The sequence below is a fragment of the Oppia nitens genome, unplaced genomic scaffold (assembly GCF_028296485.1).
Source record: "Oppia nitens isolate AA-2021 unplaced genomic scaffold, nextdenovo-longstitch-racon4-pilon3 scaffold6_pilon_pilon_pilon, whole genome shotgun sequence".
Classification (NCBI taxonomy): domain Eukaryota; kingdom Metazoa; phylum Arthropoda; class Arachnida; order Sarcoptiformes; family Oppiidae; genus Oppia; species Oppia nitens.
Genome location: NW_026533250.1, coordinates 1228225 through 1249093, shown reverse-complemented (window position 1 = coordinate 1249093; position 20869 = coordinate 1228225). Strand labels below are relative to the sequence as shown.

The 20869-nt window shown below is 22.8% G+C and overlaps 4 protein-coding genes across 4 annotated transcripts; 2 read left to right on the top strand and 2 right to left on the bottom strand.

Moving 5' to 3' along the window:
• LOC128962388 (probable cation-transporting ATPase W08D2.5) lies at window positions 1-1376 on the top strand. Its single transcript, XM_054308760.1, has 7 exons — window positions 1-231; window positions 310-382; window positions 458-754; window positions 819-913; window positions 994-1080; window positions 1145-1226; window positions 1351-1376. The coding sequence occupies exons 1-7, from the start codon at window positions 181-183 to the stop codon at window positions 1374-1376; spliced, it is 711 nt and encodes a 236-aa protein (XP_054164735.1). The 5' UTR covers window positions 1-180.
• Window positions 1377-1483: 107 nt separating this feature from the next.
• LOC128963016 (derlin-1-like) lies at window positions 1484-2798 on the bottom strand. Its single transcript, XM_054309481.1, has 5 exons — window positions 2502-2798; window positions 2335-2434; window positions 2205-2269; window positions 1961-2136; window positions 1484-1902 (listed from the first exon to the last, which is right to left on the bottom strand). The coding sequence occupies exons 1-5, from the start codon at window positions 2649-2651 to the stop codon at window positions 1641-1643; spliced, it is 753 nt and encodes a 250-aa protein (XP_054165456.1). The 5' UTR covers window positions 2652-2798; the 3' UTR covers window positions 1484-1640.
• Window positions 2799-3113: 315 nt separating this feature from the next.
• LOC128962387 (uncharacterized) lies at window positions 3114-3625 on the bottom strand. Its single transcript, XM_054308759.1, has 2 exons — window positions 3249-3625; window positions 3114-3183 (listed from the first exon to the last, which is right to left on the bottom strand). The coding sequence occupies exons 1-2, from the start codon at window positions 3623-3625 to the stop codon at window positions 3114-3116; spliced, it is 447 nt and encodes a 148-aa protein (XP_054164734.1).
• Window positions 3626-3723: 98 nt separating this feature from the next.
• Window positions 3724-5015, top strand: LOC128963013 (programmed cell death protein 2-like). The gene has a single exon (XM_054309477.1). The coding sequence runs from the start codon at window positions 3724-3726 to the stop codon at window positions 4972-4974; it is 1251 nt and encodes a 416-aa protein (XP_054165452.1). The 3' UTR covers window positions 4975-5015.
• The last annotated feature ends 15854 nt before the right edge of the window (window positions 5016-20869 follow it).

The following is a 20869-nucleotide window of genomic DNA, read 5'->3' as shown; positions in this document are numbered from 1 at the left end:
GGCGACGGCGCTAATGATGTCGGAGCTCTTAAAACATCTAATTGTGGCATAAGTTTAGCTGAAACTGAGGCTTCAGTTGCTTCTCCTTTTACATCTAAGACACCAAATATCTCATGTGTTTTAGTACTACTAAAGGAAGGCAGGGCTTCATTGGTATCGGTGTTCGGTATAATAAAGTATATGTCCTGTTATAACATCACATCATTCATTGCAGTGCTTATTCTCTATTCGGTATTTATTACTACAAAACAAATAATTATCAAAATTTATTAATACAGTAATAATAATAATTTGTTATTTAATTGATAGTATCGCTCAAACATAACTGATATCCAAAATTTATATCAAGATATGCTTCTTATATCTCTTTATGTATTCCTTTGTAAGTTTGTTTAATTATTTTATAAATTATAATACAATAAATAATATAAAATTATTGCTAAAATATTATGATTAGTTGGCAGAACAGGTGCTCACTATAAGCTGAGTCCAATCCGACCGCCAACGAGCCTCATAAGCATAACTCAATTATCGTCAATAGTTTTGCATTTGGTTTTAGTATTACTTTTTCAAATGACAGCAGTTATGCTTCTTTGGCAACAAGACTGGTATGAAGTGCACAAACCAAGTGATGAACTCGACTATCAATCGCACATCAATTACACGGTGTTTACGATTCAAGTGTTTCAATACATATCACTAGTTATTGTCTTTTCAAAAGGTCGTCCCTATAGGAAACCTATTTATACAAACAGTAATCAATTGTATTTCCATTTATGTCATAATATTCTTTAAATATGAATATCTATTTAATTTAGAATTATTGCTAACCGTTATTATAATAACCACATTATTAACACTATACATATGTATAGCACCTGACTATCCCAGTTGGACAGCCAATTTTTTTGAGGTATACCTATAAGTTATTAATTTTAGGCTATAACTATAAAATGTAATCAATTTCTATGATATCCAAAAATCATATAATAGATTGAAACCGAAAATTTTTCGTTTGAATTTCGAGGCATTTTAATAGCTCTTACTTTAGTTCACTTTGTTTTGGCTCTACTTCTTGAAGTAATTATTAGACTATAATTTGTTATATATATATATTAATTATAAACTTTTAACAATTATTTAGGAGTTTATAATTGGAAAGTTAATCGCAGAAAAATTGGTTGGTTTGACTAAAGAAACTAATTATGAAAAAATAATAAAACAGTGTCACGATTATGATTGGATCAAATCAAACAAACATCAATTACAATCAATAAATTAATGACTTATTTTATTAGTATCAATTATGATTAAGTTAAATAAATAAAAATTGTTTTTTATTATTTTTAGTAAATAAGTTTTACTGTATTCGTTAATTAATTCATATACAGAATTTAGGGATTAATGTATTGATAATCAATATATTGTTTGCACATAAATAACAATTTGTAACAAAAAAATCTTTTATATTAATAAGATTTAATTGAAAAAATAATAATTACGATTTAAGTAATAAATTATTGTCTTATATATCAATTAATAATTATTATATACATATAATATCTTTTTAAATCTTAAATATTTTAAATTCAGACAAAAACATACAAAATATATAAAACTCTTTAAAATTAAAATTTCATTTAATTATTGCCCAACACATTACCCGATCCCCAATTATGACGTCCACTACCTCTTTGATTGTTTTGGTCATTAGATCGTTGAGGTGGCGGTTGATATTGAAAGCCTCCGTAAACTGATCCCCTGCCAGGAGTTGAAGGAAAATAATTATATAAAATTGATGGCGTCTGAAGGAGCGATTGGCCGCCATGTTCTTCAGGATATCTATACATTATAAAGTAGTACAGATGGCCAACAATGATACCAATAATCTCATCCACGCCACTAATCAATTAATTTTAAAAATGTAAAAAATATTATATAATCAACGGTATTGACATACCCTCCGCCCATAATTATATTAAAGCCCAACAAAACCCACGGCAAGTATAAGGCTTTGAATTGAGTGCCGAACCAGAAGTTGACGATAATGTCTTTGTTTAGATTACACCAAATATAAAGGACACTCAAAACCATTGGATCCATAAGAAGCATAACATTCATGGCTAGTGATATGATCTGCAATAATAACCAAATCTGTTATCAAACACCATATAATTGGATATGAAATGTCTATAAAAACATACGACAATTGAGAACCAATTGAATATCAGAAGAAACAAGTAATCAGCCGGACGTCCATTGAATTGCTCTAAAAGATAACAATTAAGTAATTATTTGTAAATTCATGTCATAAACATATCTTCACTTTAATACCATTCTCTAATCTAATGGAATAGCTGTACAAGAAATACAAATTAATGAGATAATGAAATTTCATCGGATAGAAGAATAGGGCTGTCAATGGTCTCCATAACTATACATTCAATAACAACAATCAAATCAAATATTATCACCATTAGTACATCCCATACACCACTTACTTGAAACTTATTAATCAAATCTGTCGTCAAAATCATGTGATATGGACTCAAAAGACCGATACGACCGGCCAATGGAAAGACCACCGAAAGGCCGAACCAATATCGAGTAAATTGTGGTAAACCGAGAAACCATTGCTTAATTTCAGACATATCTTGTGGTATAACTTGTGGTATAACTTGTGGTCAAATATTATGGATAATATCAGTGACGACAACAACACTTCAAAACTATTCGTTAAAGTGATTCAGCCTTTCGTTGACTAAAAACAAACCAATTGTTGTTTCAAATCAATTACGGCTTTCATTTGATTCATGTATTCATTGCTTTAATAAAACACAATTTTTTTGTTAAAATTTTGTTTTCCTTTAATTTACTATTAATTTATTTAAAATATTAAAACAATATTAAAAGCATTTATAAATGTTTTAATGAATATCAACCATAAATATAACACTAAATATATGGCAATTAAATAATAATAATCAATGATTTTTGAACACATATTTGGTTTTAAATTAATTACAATCAACTTTTAACACAAAATATATCTTAATTTATATATATATATATAAATGATTTAAATGCTAACATATTATCAAAATTTCAATCAATTAATCCATCGAAAGACATGCCTTCTTATCGATGTTGTCTTCGGACTCGAGTTTCCTTTTAACACCTTTTCTGTGACAATCAAAACAAATATATTAAGCATTAAAACAATAATTAAAACAAATCATAATTCAAACTCTGTATCGATGTCTTCATTGCAATTATTTTCATCAAAAGATATGTTATAATTATTGCAGATTTTCTTCACGCGAATACATTCTTCCTGTTTAAAAGTTTGTGATGAGTTTTGGTGACACTTCCTAAATGTCTTGTAATTAACAACTGGTGAGCCCTTCCAGTTGTCCATACGATTGGTCACCAATTGTTGAGACAATATTTGTGAATTATGTCTTACTTTAGGTTTAATTTTGACATCCATTTGATCCAAACAATCATTGTTTTCATTATTTAATGACGAAATGTCATTAACTTTATGATCAGTGGTTTCAATCTTCAAACTGTTGTCTTCAAACAAAGTTTGCAAACTGTTGTCATCTTTACAATTATCCATCATTTGGTCATTTAATCTGAAATCAAATATCTAATCAAATGATGTGATTTAGTGGTCAACTAAAGGATAAGTCGGCGATCAGTGACTTAACAATGAGTTGAATGAAATGTTTTGTCATTTATTATGAATTGAATCCCAAAACAAATGCAATGTTTTTGACGTCCTTTATGTTTGAATTGTTTGAATCAATCAAAACGTGTTTCAAATGTTATGTCATTTGTTTGTCTTTTTTGTGGTCAACTCTTGCGGTAAAAACTCATTGTCGGACACTATTAAAGATGTCATTCATAGACTTGGGATTCATTCAACCGATTGGCCGAAGATATAAATTGAAGAATAAGTACTTCCCGTCAAAAGTCGGTGGAAAACCAGTCTTTTTAGAGCTCAAGTCAATACCGACTTCAGTAGACATGAAGTGTCCTAATTGTCAGCAGATGTTGCGGTTTTTGCTGCAAATCTATGCTCCGATTGAGTCTAAAGACAGCGCTTTTCACAGAACTTTGTTTGTCTTTTGCTGTTTTAACAACAATTGCAATCACTTTAAAGTTTTGAGATCACAATTGCCACGAATTAATACATATTATTCATTTGATCCGCCAAACTATGACTCGGATGATACCAATTATGATCCAAATCCACAACAGTTTGGACACGAATTATGTGTTGTCTGTGGTTTTGAGGCCAAAAGCAAGTGCGCGAAGTGTCGTAAAGTGAACTACTGTTCAAAAGATCACCAAATAATTGATTGGAAAGAAGGCAAACATAAAGAGTTGTGTGGAATCACTGACACAACATCTTTGCCATTAAATCATAAATCAATACTTTTTCAAGAATTTGAACTCATTATTGGAGATAATGAAGATTCTGATGACAGTGAAGACAATAAAGACAATGACAACGAATCGGATTCTGAAGAGAGAGAAATGCAAAAATACAAAGAGTTTATGGATAAGAATGAGTGTAAATATCAGACACAAAACTTAGACAAATATGAAGAAGTGGAGAATGAAGAGCAAAGTGTGTTCAATAAATTTAAAAAATTATCAAATGATGAAGTGATCCGGTATTGCAGTTATGATAGTGATAGCAATGAACTGATGGAACCGCTATGGATATCAACAAAAAACAAACCAACACTTCCGATACCGAAGTGTCAGTACTGTAATAGTGAGCGAAGATTTGAGTTTCAAGTTATGCCTTATTTGCTGAACAAAATTATCACAACAACTGATGATTCACTCGATTGGGGAACACTTGTGGTCTATACCTGTTCACAGAGCTGTTCATCATATGATAGTATCGATGGTAATACTTATAGAGATGAATATATTTGGAAACAAGATATCTGTTGACATTAAATATTTGTTTTGTTTAATATTATATATACTATATTTTGGATCAAATAAAAAATAAGTTATTTTGTTATTAAATATTTATTACCGTAAATACAAAATACATATTCAGTATTGAATATATTAATTATATTAATTCATAATAAGATGTATTAAAAACAATTGACGAATTTTTGGATATTTTATTTACTTAATATCTATTGAGGAGTTTAATGGATGCAATAGATGTGGCAATCAGTGATGTTATTATATATGATCCCAAAATTGTGAGATGTAGTGGACTGTTATGTATAAACTGGTAGTTTTCGTCTTCAACTATAAATACAATAACTTAAATTAAGATTTACTCACAAAAGTAACAAAATAACAAATAATACAAATTTCAATGAATAGGATGAGATAAATAGCTATTAGTAGTATCCAAATGGATGCGCTAATGATGAATGTGATAACCATTATTGTATGGTTCAGACATAGACCCACATATCCAATGGGAGCCATCAGTAGATGAATTGTGGCCAAAATGCCAACACCAGAGAGTATCCAATTTGAATCATAGACTCTTCCGAATGTTAAGAGCGATACAAATGTGTAAATTGATGTAAATATAAAAAGTGAAACAAACACTAGATTTATCATTGATTTGCCACAACTTATCACTTTTAGATCAATCATTTTGTTGATCACTTATATTACAGTATACTGTATAACAATAACAACGATTTACACTTTTTTAAAATGATTTTATTAATTATTAATATCTCGAGAATTTATGTATTAATTATTAAATTTATGTACAAATTGTAAAAAATGTTGCTTTAAATAACTATTATAATTTAATTATATATATCATTAAAATATACCATAATAAATATTTAATAATTATTAATAAATCAATGAATGTTAATCTTCAAAAAATATCAAAAATATTGAACTATAAAACTAATAGATTGATATAATTTACTGTATTTTCAAATTTTATTTATTTTAAACAATAAAATATAAATACATAAATACCGTATATATGATAGATAAATCTTTTTAATCTAGACATTAAATTGTATAACTAAAATGCAAATAATCACAATTTATTAAATACAATAAATATTTTAAAAGTTATACAGTAGTTAGATTTATCATTTTTGTTGTTGAATAACACTAATAAAGCAATCAATAAAATAATAAATTTAGAATAATTCTATAATTTAACCTAAAATAGTAGAAAATAACTAATCTTTTTAAAAGTAATATTTTTTAAAATAATAAAAATTATTGAAATAACTGAATTCAGTTCATCCATGAATTGATTTAAAGTTAAAACAAAAAAATTCAATAAATCAACAGAATTTTAATGTTTTTCAAATTTTATAAGTTATTGGTGTCTACACAACAACAACAACAAATACTACTACTACTACTACTACTACTACTACTACTACTACTACTACTACTACTACTACTACTACTACTACTACTACTACTACTACTACTACTTGAGAATTAAAGCAAGAAAAAGAAAAAAGTCTAACTATAAGACTGTAGTGAAAATGAGTGCAATATTTACGAGTGATTTATATTTGATGCGATCGTTATTAGAGACGATAAACATGAGACAGGAATTAAAGAAATACACGAATTGGGGAATTGTTTTGTCGTACGACTCGTACGTAACGATCATAATATAATTGATTGAATTTCATTCAATCATTTATAATACAACACTATTCTATACTAAAGCTTATAGTACTCTACATATACTATACAATACTATACAGTCTTGTACTACAGTTTATACTAAGCATTGTTATCGTTAATAATGAGACAAATTTTTTTTATATTGAATTCTTTGTTGTTTTTATAAATCATATAAATGACAACTGAATACTTAACGTATTGAATGTCAAACAATTATTAAAGTCTTAAAAATGAAAAAAAACTTTTAATAATTTGTGTTTTTACTTTGAAAATATGAAAATAAGATAAAATTTGTGGGTTATGTTAAATGTGTGATCAATGTTATAAACAAAGCAATTATTTTTATTTATATTGGATTCTTAATGTTTAGAAATATGTAAATTATAAATATAATTTTATACGGCATATGTGTCATAACAAGCAATAATAGGTAATATTATTGAACACAATATTGATGAATACAAATGCTTATCAAGAATACACTCTTATATTATATAACTCACCCCTACTTTTATTTAATAGATAGCTCTGGATATACTTTAGCTATAAAAACATAACAATCTATTGAATATAATAATAATAATAATAATGCAATGGTTTGAATGTCTTATTTTTATATATGATAGCAATGCAGTAAACTTTACTTTCATTTTCATTCTAATTTAATTCATTATAATTATTATAAGTCATGATTTAATTAAATTTATTTATACAAATATTATTGATATTTTGGAATAATTAACATTTATTATATAAATAGTAAATTTTTACTTGTCTTGAAGTTTACGTGAGTATTTATTTGATTAATAGCTTAATTGACTTAGTTTTATATAAATTTTTATATTAACATTAGTAGTAATTAGTTATTTCTGAAAATACCAAATATTGGTTTGAAAAAATTGTATTCAGAAAAATGTTGTCTTCATTTGTAGGATAAAACATGTTGTTTGTAATAATAATAATAATAATACATTTGTATATAAACCTATGTTTAACTATTATTATACAAATTCTTATTAGTTTTTTGCCGATCCATACAATGGATGCGTTTGTGATGTTAGGTCTTCATATTGATAGGCAGTACTGTATATTAAACAAACAGAATATTCTGTAAAATCAAGAATAAAGTATAAAATTATAGGATTTGTTAATATTTTGTTCTCACGTTTGTTCTTCTCCTAAGAAAACGTTTCGTGAATTGAATTCTCAATTAATGGATGCCATTGTGTCCACAGTTTTGTCCTCATTTATGTCAACATTTTTCAACCAATAAACTTAATTTACAACAATATATTGTATGCCTTTGGAAAGTGAACTTAGTTTTTATCGATATTTTTATTCAGTATAACTAGTTTTACAAATACAATGTAAACAATGTGCATAATAACCCATATTTAAGCTTTATTTGAAATGTATACACATTTATCATTAAAACATTATTAATCCCATAGTAATTTTGTGACAATGATTATGCACTATATTTAAGTGTGAATATATTGTTGTTGTATATAATTGAAGTGTGTGTGTGTGAGCACAGGTGGTTAATAAGAGAAAAATTGTAAGTTGTCATAGCATTTCATGGCATCATTCACTATGATTGCTATCGATTTACTCAATTTTTACAATACTATTCTGTATATAACTATACAATTATTTTATTTTTAATATTTGGAAACAGACCTACAATTGTCGGTTCATTTTTGATGTCTACTTTAATATATATATATATATATTAGTACTGTATTGTTTGATTATAGAAGGTTACAAATAATATATTAATTCAAATATTTATATTTTTTAGTATAAATAATTTTTAAAAAAAATATTAATATAAAACTAACATTGAATTCATATTATATTAATTCATAAATATATTTAGTAAAACAATAGAATTAATTCTTTTTTATTATATATATTATAAAATAATGATTTCTTTATGTTATATAAAGTTTTAATTTTTGTTATTTTGAAAAAAATATTATATTAACAATTCCAATAATATCATATTATAATGAATTTATTTGATAACAAAATTATTAATAATATATTGATAACAATTGAAGGCTTTTGACTTACAATTAGAGATAGTGGGGTAAAATAGTTAGTATATTTTGGTTTTAAGTTTTGTGTTAATAGCTTAAATTGTTTAAAAAATTATAACTTAAAATAATATAAATAGCTAACTTTATAGAATTGTGAGTATAAATTATCTAAAATTTCTATTTATTTTTTTCTAAAATTCATGGAAATATTAATATTGTTTAAACTAAACTTACAATATATCTGATATCTTAATATTAATTTTAATAAATTTTACTAATTAATAATTATTTTATTTATTAAATTAAGCTAAATTAATTAAATTATTTAAGATTATATAATATATATATATATATATATTTAAATTATTTTAAGTCTTAGAGTTTAAGAAATGTAAAAATTTTTATATTTAAAATTCATAAATTGGATGTAATTTTAAATAAAATAAAGCACATAAAAATTGTATTAAAATGCATTCATATTTACATTAAAAGTATGTTTTTATTTTATTATACTTAAGGGTCAGTTGACCTAAATATTTAAAGATAAAAGTTTCAGACAATTCTCGTAAAAGAATTTATGTTTAAAATTAATAAAATATTGCTAAAAAATAAAAATGATGAAACCATATTATTTGACATAATTTGCAATAACTTATTACAATAAAAACTAAAATGTTTTTACAAACATAACAAAATTTAAAATCACTTATAATTTAAATTATTCACATTATTTTGAATAAAAAATATTAATAAAAACAAATATACAATTATTTAGAGTAAGAGCAAGAGTTTAGAAATTTAATTTTAAAAAATAAATAAATAACAAATTTTATTCTAGCAAACTAAAAAACTATACAATATATTATAATATATTTATTTTATAAGTTTATGAAATTTAAATTATATTTTATATAAATAGTTAGTTTTTCAGCAAATTATAGTTTGATAAGTACTACTCATAAGCTTTTAAAAATTTTATTATTTTTTCAATATATAAAAATTTATGTAATATTTATCAATAATGAGAGCTCTAGTATATAATAAAGTAAAATTAGCATTTTCTATTAATGAAATCATCATTTTAATTGTTAATTTATATTTCATTAACATTATTTAATAGTAAACTATTCATAATTATATATTCAATATAAATATATTTAATATATAAATCTATATTTAAATTTTATACTTATTTAAATAACTTATTTTAATGTCATTCATATGAATCTGAATAAAATTAATAAAAATTGAAAATTAGACATCTTTTTATAAAATGTCATAATTCCACAATAATATATCATATTAATAAGTACATGATTTTAATTTAAATATTATATTAAATTTCTAATTAATGATATTCTTTCTATTTTGAAATATACAAAAGATAAAATTATTTATTATAATTAATATTTGTTATAGTATTAAAATTAATAAATATTTATTAATATATAATACTAAAAAATTTTACTAATGTGAATATTTTTTAATTTTGTATAAAATTCTAATCCTAATAACTTTAAGACATTTGTTTTGTCTGTTTGTTTGTTTGTTTGTTTGTTTGTTTGTTTGTTTGTATGTGTGCACACTTCCTCAACAACCATTTTTTAATTCAAAGCTAAAAATATATTGTTATATTTTCAATTTTAATTTAAAGCAATGTTATTTCTATGGGAAATTTTAAATGATTATTGAGCTCAGTTAGGTTTTAGGGACAGGTAGGCTGGTGTCGTGTAATTACACTTTGCTATATTATATGAGTTACAGGGCACCGGGAGGTAAGCTACCTGTGCTAAATTTTTGCAAAATTTTCTCAAATGCAAAAATTTTCAATTTGTGTTAAAATTTTCAATTTTAATTTAAAGCAATGTTATTTCTATGGGAAATTTTAAATGATTATTGAGCTCAGGTAGGTTTTAGGGACAGGTAGGCTGGTGTCGTCTAATTACACTTTGCTATATTATATGAGTTACAGGGCACCGGGAGGTAAGCTACATGTGCTAAATTTTTGCAAAATTTTCTCAAATGCAAAAATTTTCAATTTGTGTTAAAATTTTCAATTTTAATTTAAAGCAATGTTATTTCTATGGGAAATTTTAAATTTTTGTTGAGCTCAGGTAGGTTTTAGGGACAGGTAGGCTGGTGTGTCGTGTAATTACACTTTGCTATATTGTGTGAGTTTATGGCACATGTTAGCTACATGTGTTAAATTTCAGTAAATTTTTTTCAAATGCAAATTTTTTTTCGCAAAAATTAAATTTTCAATTTTTATTAAAATTATTTAAATATATATAAAAACTAAAATTTCTCAAAAGTTTAGTCGAATTAATGTGTATTGGTTCAGTAGTTTTGTTACATTAGGTTATGTAGTAGTTGTATAAACAAATTAAGTCTCATTCAAATTACTTATAGTAAATATTTTTAAATTAGTAAAAGAATTGCACGGCTATACATGTTGCTCGGGACAAACTAGTTATTGTTAATAAAATAAATGTTTTTTAAAATTTGAAATATATTAAAATTCACAGTAAAATGATATATCATGGCATTTTATTCAATTTTAGTTTAGTTAAATATTTATTGAAAGTTATTTTAATCGAAAATTATTTAATTTTATAAAATGTCAAAACACATGTTCAATCATTTATAAAATAGATTAATATGCCGTTTATACAATGTATACAATTTATACAATTTATATATTATAGCTTTTGAGATGCTTTCATATCTTTATCCTTATACATTAAAATAGTTTTACTTAAAAAATAGAGTTGGCAAAAAAAGATAAATTTCTAGAAAGTTACCTAAAAAAATTTCTATCAATGTTAATTTTCCAATATTAATTTTGTTATATTAATATCTGTTATGTTTCAACAATATATTATATTTATAACAAAATTATAAAAAAATTATTAATTATTAATATTATTTTAATTAACATTCAAAGTAAACAAATTAATTCATTTAATTACATTAAAGTAAAAATATAATTAAATTATGAATAAAATGTTACAAAAATTATAAGGCGTGGTTCACATATTACGTTCGCATTTTTTAAGAAATCTAGACCCCCTCCCTCCCCTATGTTCGCAATTGTTCGTATGTAGTCATTTAAAAAAATTACGTTCGCATGTCGTTAACCGCTACCCCCCCCCCACCACAAGAAATAATATATTATCTAAATGCGAACGTTCTTAAAGACTATACCCCTCCCCTCGTTCGCAAAAGTTCGCTTTGGCCAACCCCCCTCCCCTCAAGTGCGAACGTAATATGTGAACAACGCCTAAGTATAAATAAATATAAAACATTTACTGTATTCCCAAATACTGTATAATACAGTAAATGCTATAAGTAAGGGGATTTTCTTATGGATATTTATTAGAAATTTCCATTTACCCATAATTATCAAAAATATAGTTTTAACAATATATTGATTAAGTTTTTTTAGTCATTTAAAGTTATTCCCCCAAAATCAATCACATCTATTTTGAAATAGATTTTATGTAACATAATTATATTATATGATTACTTAGAAATTTGATGAATAATATAATTGCTAAACCACTAAAATTAATCAAATTTCTATATAAATAGTATAAAAAGTTATTTATTTGTCAAAACACTTAAAAATAATATTTATATATATAATAATAATATAGTGATCTTAACTTATAATAAACTATTTAGTATTTATTAATAATTAGTACAATGAATGATATTTTGTCAATTTTTATTCATTCACTCTTCACTTACCCAAACAATAATGTATCAGTCCTTCAATTTGGACTATCTTTTAGATAACTATAGTAATCATAAAAGAAAATATTGATAACAAAAGAGAGCAAAATGAGAGAAAAATAGGGGAATGAGTGGCAGTCAGAGTGAGAGAGTGTGTAAAAATGTCAGTGAAGAGAGAGAGAGAGAGAGAGAGAGAGAGAGAGAGAGAGAGAGAGAGAGAAAGAAAGATAGAGAGAAAAATAGAGAGAAAAATAGAGAGAATGATAGAGAGATGATATTTGTAAAAATAACTAAGAAAGTGTGTGAATGAATGTTGAGATATTGATCACACACATACAAACACATAAACATACACACACATACACACACACACATACACATACACACACACACATACACACACATAAACACATATACATACACATACACACATACACGCACACACACACATACACACACATACACACACATACATACACACACATACATACATACACACATACACATACACATACACATACACATACACATACACATACACATACACACACATACACATACACATACACATACACATACACATACACATACACATACACATACACATACACATACACATACACATACACATACACATACATACTGTACAAACATAGTATATATAACTTCACGCAAATACTTATTTTTGAGAAAACACCAGATTATTGGAGAGTAGGATATGTGAGGATAGGAGAGGAATAGATAAATATAATAATAAAAATTCACTAAAGATTTCGTTTATATCAAATGACTCTTATAGTGTTTATACAGATTATGAGCACTACTACTACAATACATAACTATTATTATTTTGAGACAAATTCTTATATCATTTGATAAATCATGAATTTCTCTTTTATTTGTGTCTTTATAGAGGATTCAACTCTCAAATACCACTCCAACCAAATTATTAATGAGTTTTTTGCTGTTTTTATATTTCTAACAAAACAAAATCTCTGTGTCTTATAGAGGGTTAGACTTACTCCTATGGGCAGCACGTCGTGGGTTCGTTACTATCGGGTGTTCAACTATTTTTTAAAAGTAATCATTTATATTGAAAAAGTAAATTCAATTGAATCTATCAATTCTTGTCAATCCATAAATCTTTTATTATTTTCCATCACTAAAACTATCTAAAAATCAAAATTAGTTTATAAAACACTAATAAAAATTAATGATTATTATAATAATTAAATGTTTTAGATGCCTCATTAAATATATGTTAATTAATGATATTAATGTACGATATATTGTTAAAAATAGTGTTTTCATTACTCGCATTAAGTATTTTGATTCAAACAATAAAATAGAAATAGTATAATAAAATTCAAAATCTAATTAATGGACATTTTATTATATCTAAGTTTAATACTATATAATATACAATGTATATATATATATATATCAGTGTTGGCAGAGACAAAATGTTTGTATTATAAAAGCGTATTATACAGTATAATACAATGTAAAATACATGACAAATTTGGTTTACAAAAAAAAAAATTAGCGACAACTAGTGCTAAAAGCATTGATATAAGCAAAGTAAACCAAGTTTTATAATAAATATAAATTTAATATTATTATTTTTTATTGAATTTCATTTTTTAGTATAAATTATTTCATTATTATTACTTAAAAACAACGGTTATAATAATAATAATGCATTTTATAGCAATTATATTTTTAATGTATATTTAAAATTTATTTTTTCAACATAATGTAAAGTTATAATATATTAGTTTTAAAATTTGTATAATACATGTAATACATCGTATTATACAAAGTAAAAATTCAAAACCTTGTATTTTTCCAACACTGATATATACTGTATATACTGTACAAACAATGTTTATTGGTTTATATTCAATACATTACAATAATTACTACCATTATTTATATAATGTCTATAAGCTAGCTATAGGACACATATGACTTTATATTTGTTTATACCTATTATTTTTTGGATTTATACAGTATATACTATATATATTTTTTATTGTATTGTTATAAAATTATTTTGTTTAATTTTAATTTACTATTTAAAAAAATAATTTTAACAAATACATTATTCAATTTTTGATAATTATGGTCAAAATTATATAATGTTTTTTGAGTTTAAATAGAAATTATAGAAACGATGGTTCGGTTTTTATGAAAATGCGGATAAATTTTCAAGACTAGTGCATCAAATTTATATGTCAGTACATATTGGCGCCACTAATTGTCGTCAAATTTATTGATTTCTCTGAATAATAGCTAAAGGATAGAGAGTTGCTTTTTATAGCATTTTACTGTACATTGAATACAAATATTTATACAATTTTAAGAAAAATAAAAATTTATTTAAAGATATCAAATATGGATTTGAGTTAATTTGATATAAATAAATAGTATAAATATTGAAATACAATTATTTATTTTACAAATATATCTAAATGTGATAAATAATTACATATATTTCCAATAAATAATTTAAGACCGGTTTATAATAATTGAATTAATTATTACACTATTTATATATTTAAAAAATTATACTTTAAAAGAAAAAATTGTTTATTAATATTTTAATTATATATTTTCAACAACAAATAATTTATTTAATATCAACAATCAAATCACATACATATTTATGAAATAACTTTTCTATAAATTTAATTGTATTTCTTATTAAAAACTAAACTTATAATAATTATTACTTAAATGTTGAAACCATTTTACAGTATCATATGATAGCATTGATTTCGATAAGTGATTGAATAATTTCGATGAAGGAAATCATAAATTTAATGATGAGATAAACAATTGGAAATAAATTAATTAAAATCGACACAAAAATCTGTTTCAAAAGTGATGACACGGTTTTTGGGTTATAACTTTAAAACATACTATAAAGTAATATATTTTTTGGTACTATGGAATCATGGAACTGTTGTTATAGCATTTGCACATTTTTTATATTACAGCTCCGGGATGCGGGACAGGTATGTATTATATAAAAAAAAGCTATAAGAGATATTGAAATTCTTTAAAAGCATAATATACTAATTACAAAATCATTAGATACGTGTTTTGGGAATTTTATCAAAATTTTGTTGTATTTGAATAAATAATTAATAAATGTTAAAATTATAATATTTCAATATTGTGGCGTAAATTAAGTGTCTTGGTATTTTGATATGCAATTAATAGAATTATATTTTATATTTTATGAGTAATAATTATTGTATTTACAACATTTAATTATTATGTTTAGTTTTTTAAGATATTTAAGAAAAACATTTTTTTCATTATATAAAAATACCTATTAATTTCATTATTGCATTTTAAGCAACAAAATTATATAACATAAGAATTGTTTTTCTTGAATATTTAAAAAATATTAATTAAATGTTATAAATAGATTATTACCTATATAAATTATATTATATAAATTATATTATATAAATTATTACCTATAAAATATAAAATACAATTCAATTAATTACATAACAATATAACAACATAACAACAAACTTTTATTTACGCCATTTTGAAATATTACAAATATAAAATTTATAACTTTTTTATTTGAATATTAATATAATACAATTTTGAGAAACTTCCCAAAACACTTATCTAATGATTTTGTATTTATTATACTATGCTTTTTAGTGAATTTAAATATCTCTTATATAATAGTTTTTGAGATATAATAAATCCCTGTTCCCGTATCCCGGAGCTATAATGTAACAAATGTGCTAATGCTATGACATCCGTCCCACGATTTTCTAGTATCAAAAATTGTTATATTACTTTAAAAGTAACAGAGAAAAAACCGTGTCAAACACTTTTGAACCCAATTTATATAGATTTTATATAGAATGTCGCAAACTCTACATAACATTTAAAAGTTTTGCGTTTTAAACCCAAGTTTATTAAGTATTTATTTATTTATCATTTTGTTGTTAACTTAATTCAAATATTTACAATAAATATTTTACAATAAATTATAGCACAAAAAGTTTCAATTTTATGGAAAATTAGTTAAAAAATTAGTATTAAAGAAATGTAATTAAACGCATCCGAGTACTTGTATTTTTTAATCACAATGTTATAACATGTGTTAAAGTTTAATCAACTTTTTATTATATATTTTAACCAAATTGATAAAATAGTACATTAATTTCCATTTAACAATTAATATTAAAAGAAAACTAGTATTGGCATAAAAATTAAAGCAAATATACTTTAATTATATTAAATATATTTTTTGTGATACTATTATAATTAATTAAGCATTTGATGACTATTCATATAAAAGAAATATTTTACTCAATACTCTGATCTATCATTTATTATCTTTTGAGTTGTCATCAGATCCTTGTTTTAACTGTTAGACAAACTTCCGGCGATTGTCTGTTTGTCCAAAAACAAAGTTTCAATTACACTGTAGACTGTTTTATGTAAAACATATTTTGATAATTTTATCGCTGAAATATTAAACACTTTCATATATTAAACAATTTATTTTCTTATAAATAATTAATAAATTATTATTTTTTGTTTTTTAAAATTTTAATATTTTGATGCATTTCTTAGTATACATTCACTATAAGTGATAATATCTGTTACCTAAATATATTTGCATTTTTATAAATCTATATTAGACTATCGATAAATTAAAACAATATATTATGCAATCATTTTTACTTTTTACTGATATTACAGTATTCTTCAAAACAATTATTATTCTTTTAAGTATTATTTTGAGAAATAAATTTAATAAAAATAACTTTACTTTATGTAAATATAATAGTGTATAATACTCTACATTTATAATAACAATTTTTAAAAAATAATTATTGATTTTATCTTATAATTGTTATTTATCATAATAAAAGTAATATTATATTTGCATGTACAATTAATTAAATTTTATTTAATTATAAATAATGAATAAAATGGCTTCAAACTTGAAAATCGCAATTATTAGTTTTACGTAAAAATTTGGTTATATAATAATATAAAAATGTTCAAGTCTGTCTGTCTGTCTGTCTGTCTGTCTGTCTGTCTGTCTGTCTGTCTGTCGGTCTGTCTGTCCCAATTTTGGTAATAATCAGAAACTATTAAAAAAATTAATTTTTCAGAAAATAATATGCAAACGAAATAAAATATATTGTATTAAAACATATATTTTTAAATTAGTGACAATTTTGTTTTAAGCAATGTTTTTATTAATAAATTAGTAATTACTAGAGATTTCTATTGCATATACAGTACAGTATATATCATACAATACTATATTTTACTGAATCACACAATTTTATCGGTAATATATAGATAAGATTTGAAAAGTGATATAAAGTTATATATATATAATATATATAAATCGCTAAAAATGTAGTATAATAGCAAAAGTTATTATTACATTTTAAATTTTTTAAATACATACTTTATAAGTAAACACGTATGTTGCTATAATGTACAACAATTTAAAAATAATTCTCAACTTATTAGTAATAAATGAAATTATGATTTAATAGAAACATTAGTTTTGATGAACTAAAAATTACTAATAATATTATTTATTTAAATTAAGCTAATGTTTTCTATTTGAATTCTAAAATTTGTCTTTAAGAATATTAAAATTTATTAGTTATTGAATATTTTAGTAAATTTTAATAATTTCAAATTTAAATTTTATTTTACTGTTTGTGAAAAATGCAAGTACACTTTTTAATATTATATGATATATGGCATCTATTATATGCAGTAAAACATAGAAGTGAATACATATTATGATAGCATAAATAAAAGTATAAAATTAAAAAAAATATATAACTTAATTATTATAAAAATTATCAATTAATGATATATATATTTAAAAAAATGTTATAATATTTATACAAATAGAACATCTATAGAATTATAGAGTATTACTGTAAGTATTAACAATCTGTTAAAACTACTTTAGTATAATAAATACAGTATATATATATATATACTGTAAAATATAAAAATACAACTTAAATAGGATATGAAAAAAATAAATATTAAAACATTTTAATTTTGCAAATTTTTTTAATATAAATTATATTATTTAAATATTTGTATTTTAAAATTTTAATTATTATATTAAAATTAACTAAAAATTAAATAAATTATTTGCTGTAATAATAGTCTTAGTTATAGTAATAATAGCAAAGATCTGCAAATGAAATATTTTTATTAGATATGTAATGGTTTACAATAAAAAGCAATAAATTTAATGTCAAGAGTTAAAATGAAATTTTAGAAAAAATTATTGTTATCATCAATACATCAAAATTGCTGTCAAAATAACTTGTGCTAAACAATAATCAATAACTCAGTGCTTAATATTACATAAGTTTGCAATAAAAATGGATTTCTTTGATTAAAATAAAGTGTGGTTTCAAATAATATTTTATTTATCTAAAAACGTTTCTCAATCTTCAGAAATACTTTTACTAAATGTTTTACTAAACCAAAAATTATTTTTTTAATAAAAATATATTCAAAACATTTATTATGAAAATACTACAATTTAATGGTTTACTTATATTTCAGTTTACTTAATATAAGTAGAAAACAATAAAAACTATTTCACCAGAAAGTCATCAGTGGTTTGAATAGGAGTTTATTTTCAATCTTTGATTTTTACCATTCATTTGATTGCATTTTACTCAATGAGAAAGTAGTAGACTTTATCTACCGGTGCTATTGATCTAGTGTTGGCAAAAAGAGAAATTTCTAGAAAGTTTCTAAAAGAAATTTCTATCTATGGGATCCCGTGTTAATTCTGTTGTCTTGATATTTGTTATTATGTAACAAAACATTGTTTTTACAAGTAATAATTAAATATTATTATTAGTATTTTAATTATTAATTAAAATAAAAATTAATTAATTTAATTATATTAAACTATGATAAAATACTGTATATAATAAAATGGTTATTAAAATTTTACAAAACTGATTATTATTAAATAATTATAATTTTTTTATATATATAGGTATCATATTTTGTATAGTAGTGTTACTACATTATATAGTTTAATATTATATACATAGTATAGTATCATGTCTCATTAATATAGTATTACAATAGTTATAGATATGGGGATCACATAGTATAAGAATAAAGTTAAATTTCTATAGAAATTTATTCCTAAGAAATTTATTAGAAACTTTCTATTTGTCAATCTCTATATTGAACACTATTATTGGAAATAAGTTTAAAGTGTTTTTCAATTGTGAAACTATTTGGTCAAATGCACTCATTCACGATCACCCACTCATTCATTATTATTTGTTTGTATTATAATAACAATTAATTAATGTATGCATAAGTTTAGTCAACATAAGTAAAAACACTAATCTCATACTTAATGATTTGAAATTAATTTTGATTTTATTTGAAATAATATTAATATTATTATGATAAATTTTTAAAAAAATAATAAAATTAATAATTACATTGTATATTAGTGTAAATAAAGTACATTTGCTATAAAATAATATTTAAATAATTAATTAGAAAAATTTACATTATTATTATTTTAAATTAAATTAAAATTTAAAAATAGATACAATTTTATTATACTAATTGTATTAAAGTATCAATACAATATAATTTTAACAAAATTGAAAATAAAAAATATTTTATTAATTTGAAAACCTTTGAAATAAAATTGAATATTTAAACTTTTTACTAATTTTTTTTTGTATTTACTTTTATATAAAAGATAAAACAGAATATAAATAAAATGATTAAAAATGTGTTATTTTAAGAAAAAAATACATTGTATTAGATTTTTTAACAAATAGATTGTATGTCAGACAACATTTCTACATATATAATGTGTAAACAATAAATGTGTACATAATATACAATATATATAGACTTTGATGTCTTTATCAAAAGTATTTGTCTATAAATCTCGTGAACATCTCTTCAGTCTTTAGTCTTCAGACACTTTTTTACACCAAAAATCTAACGCCTCTTATGAGAGATTGGCGTCAAATGTTATACGAGTAAAATAAATCATTTCTTATATGATATTAATTTATTTCACTAACGGTTGAATACAAATATAATACAAATATAATACAAATATATTACAACTTAATTTACTTTACACGCTATGACTCTTAATGATGAACAACATTGAAGTATATAATAACTCAAACTATTTTCAGCTCAATGTTTATCTTATACCAGATTTGTCGTGAATTGTCAAGAAATGTCTTCAATTGACACGATTTGTCGTGACCTCACTTATAACATACAATATAAAGTATATAACAATATATTTTTATAGTTATATATTGTATATTTAATATAGTGTAGCATAATATATAATATTATACAGTATATACAAAATA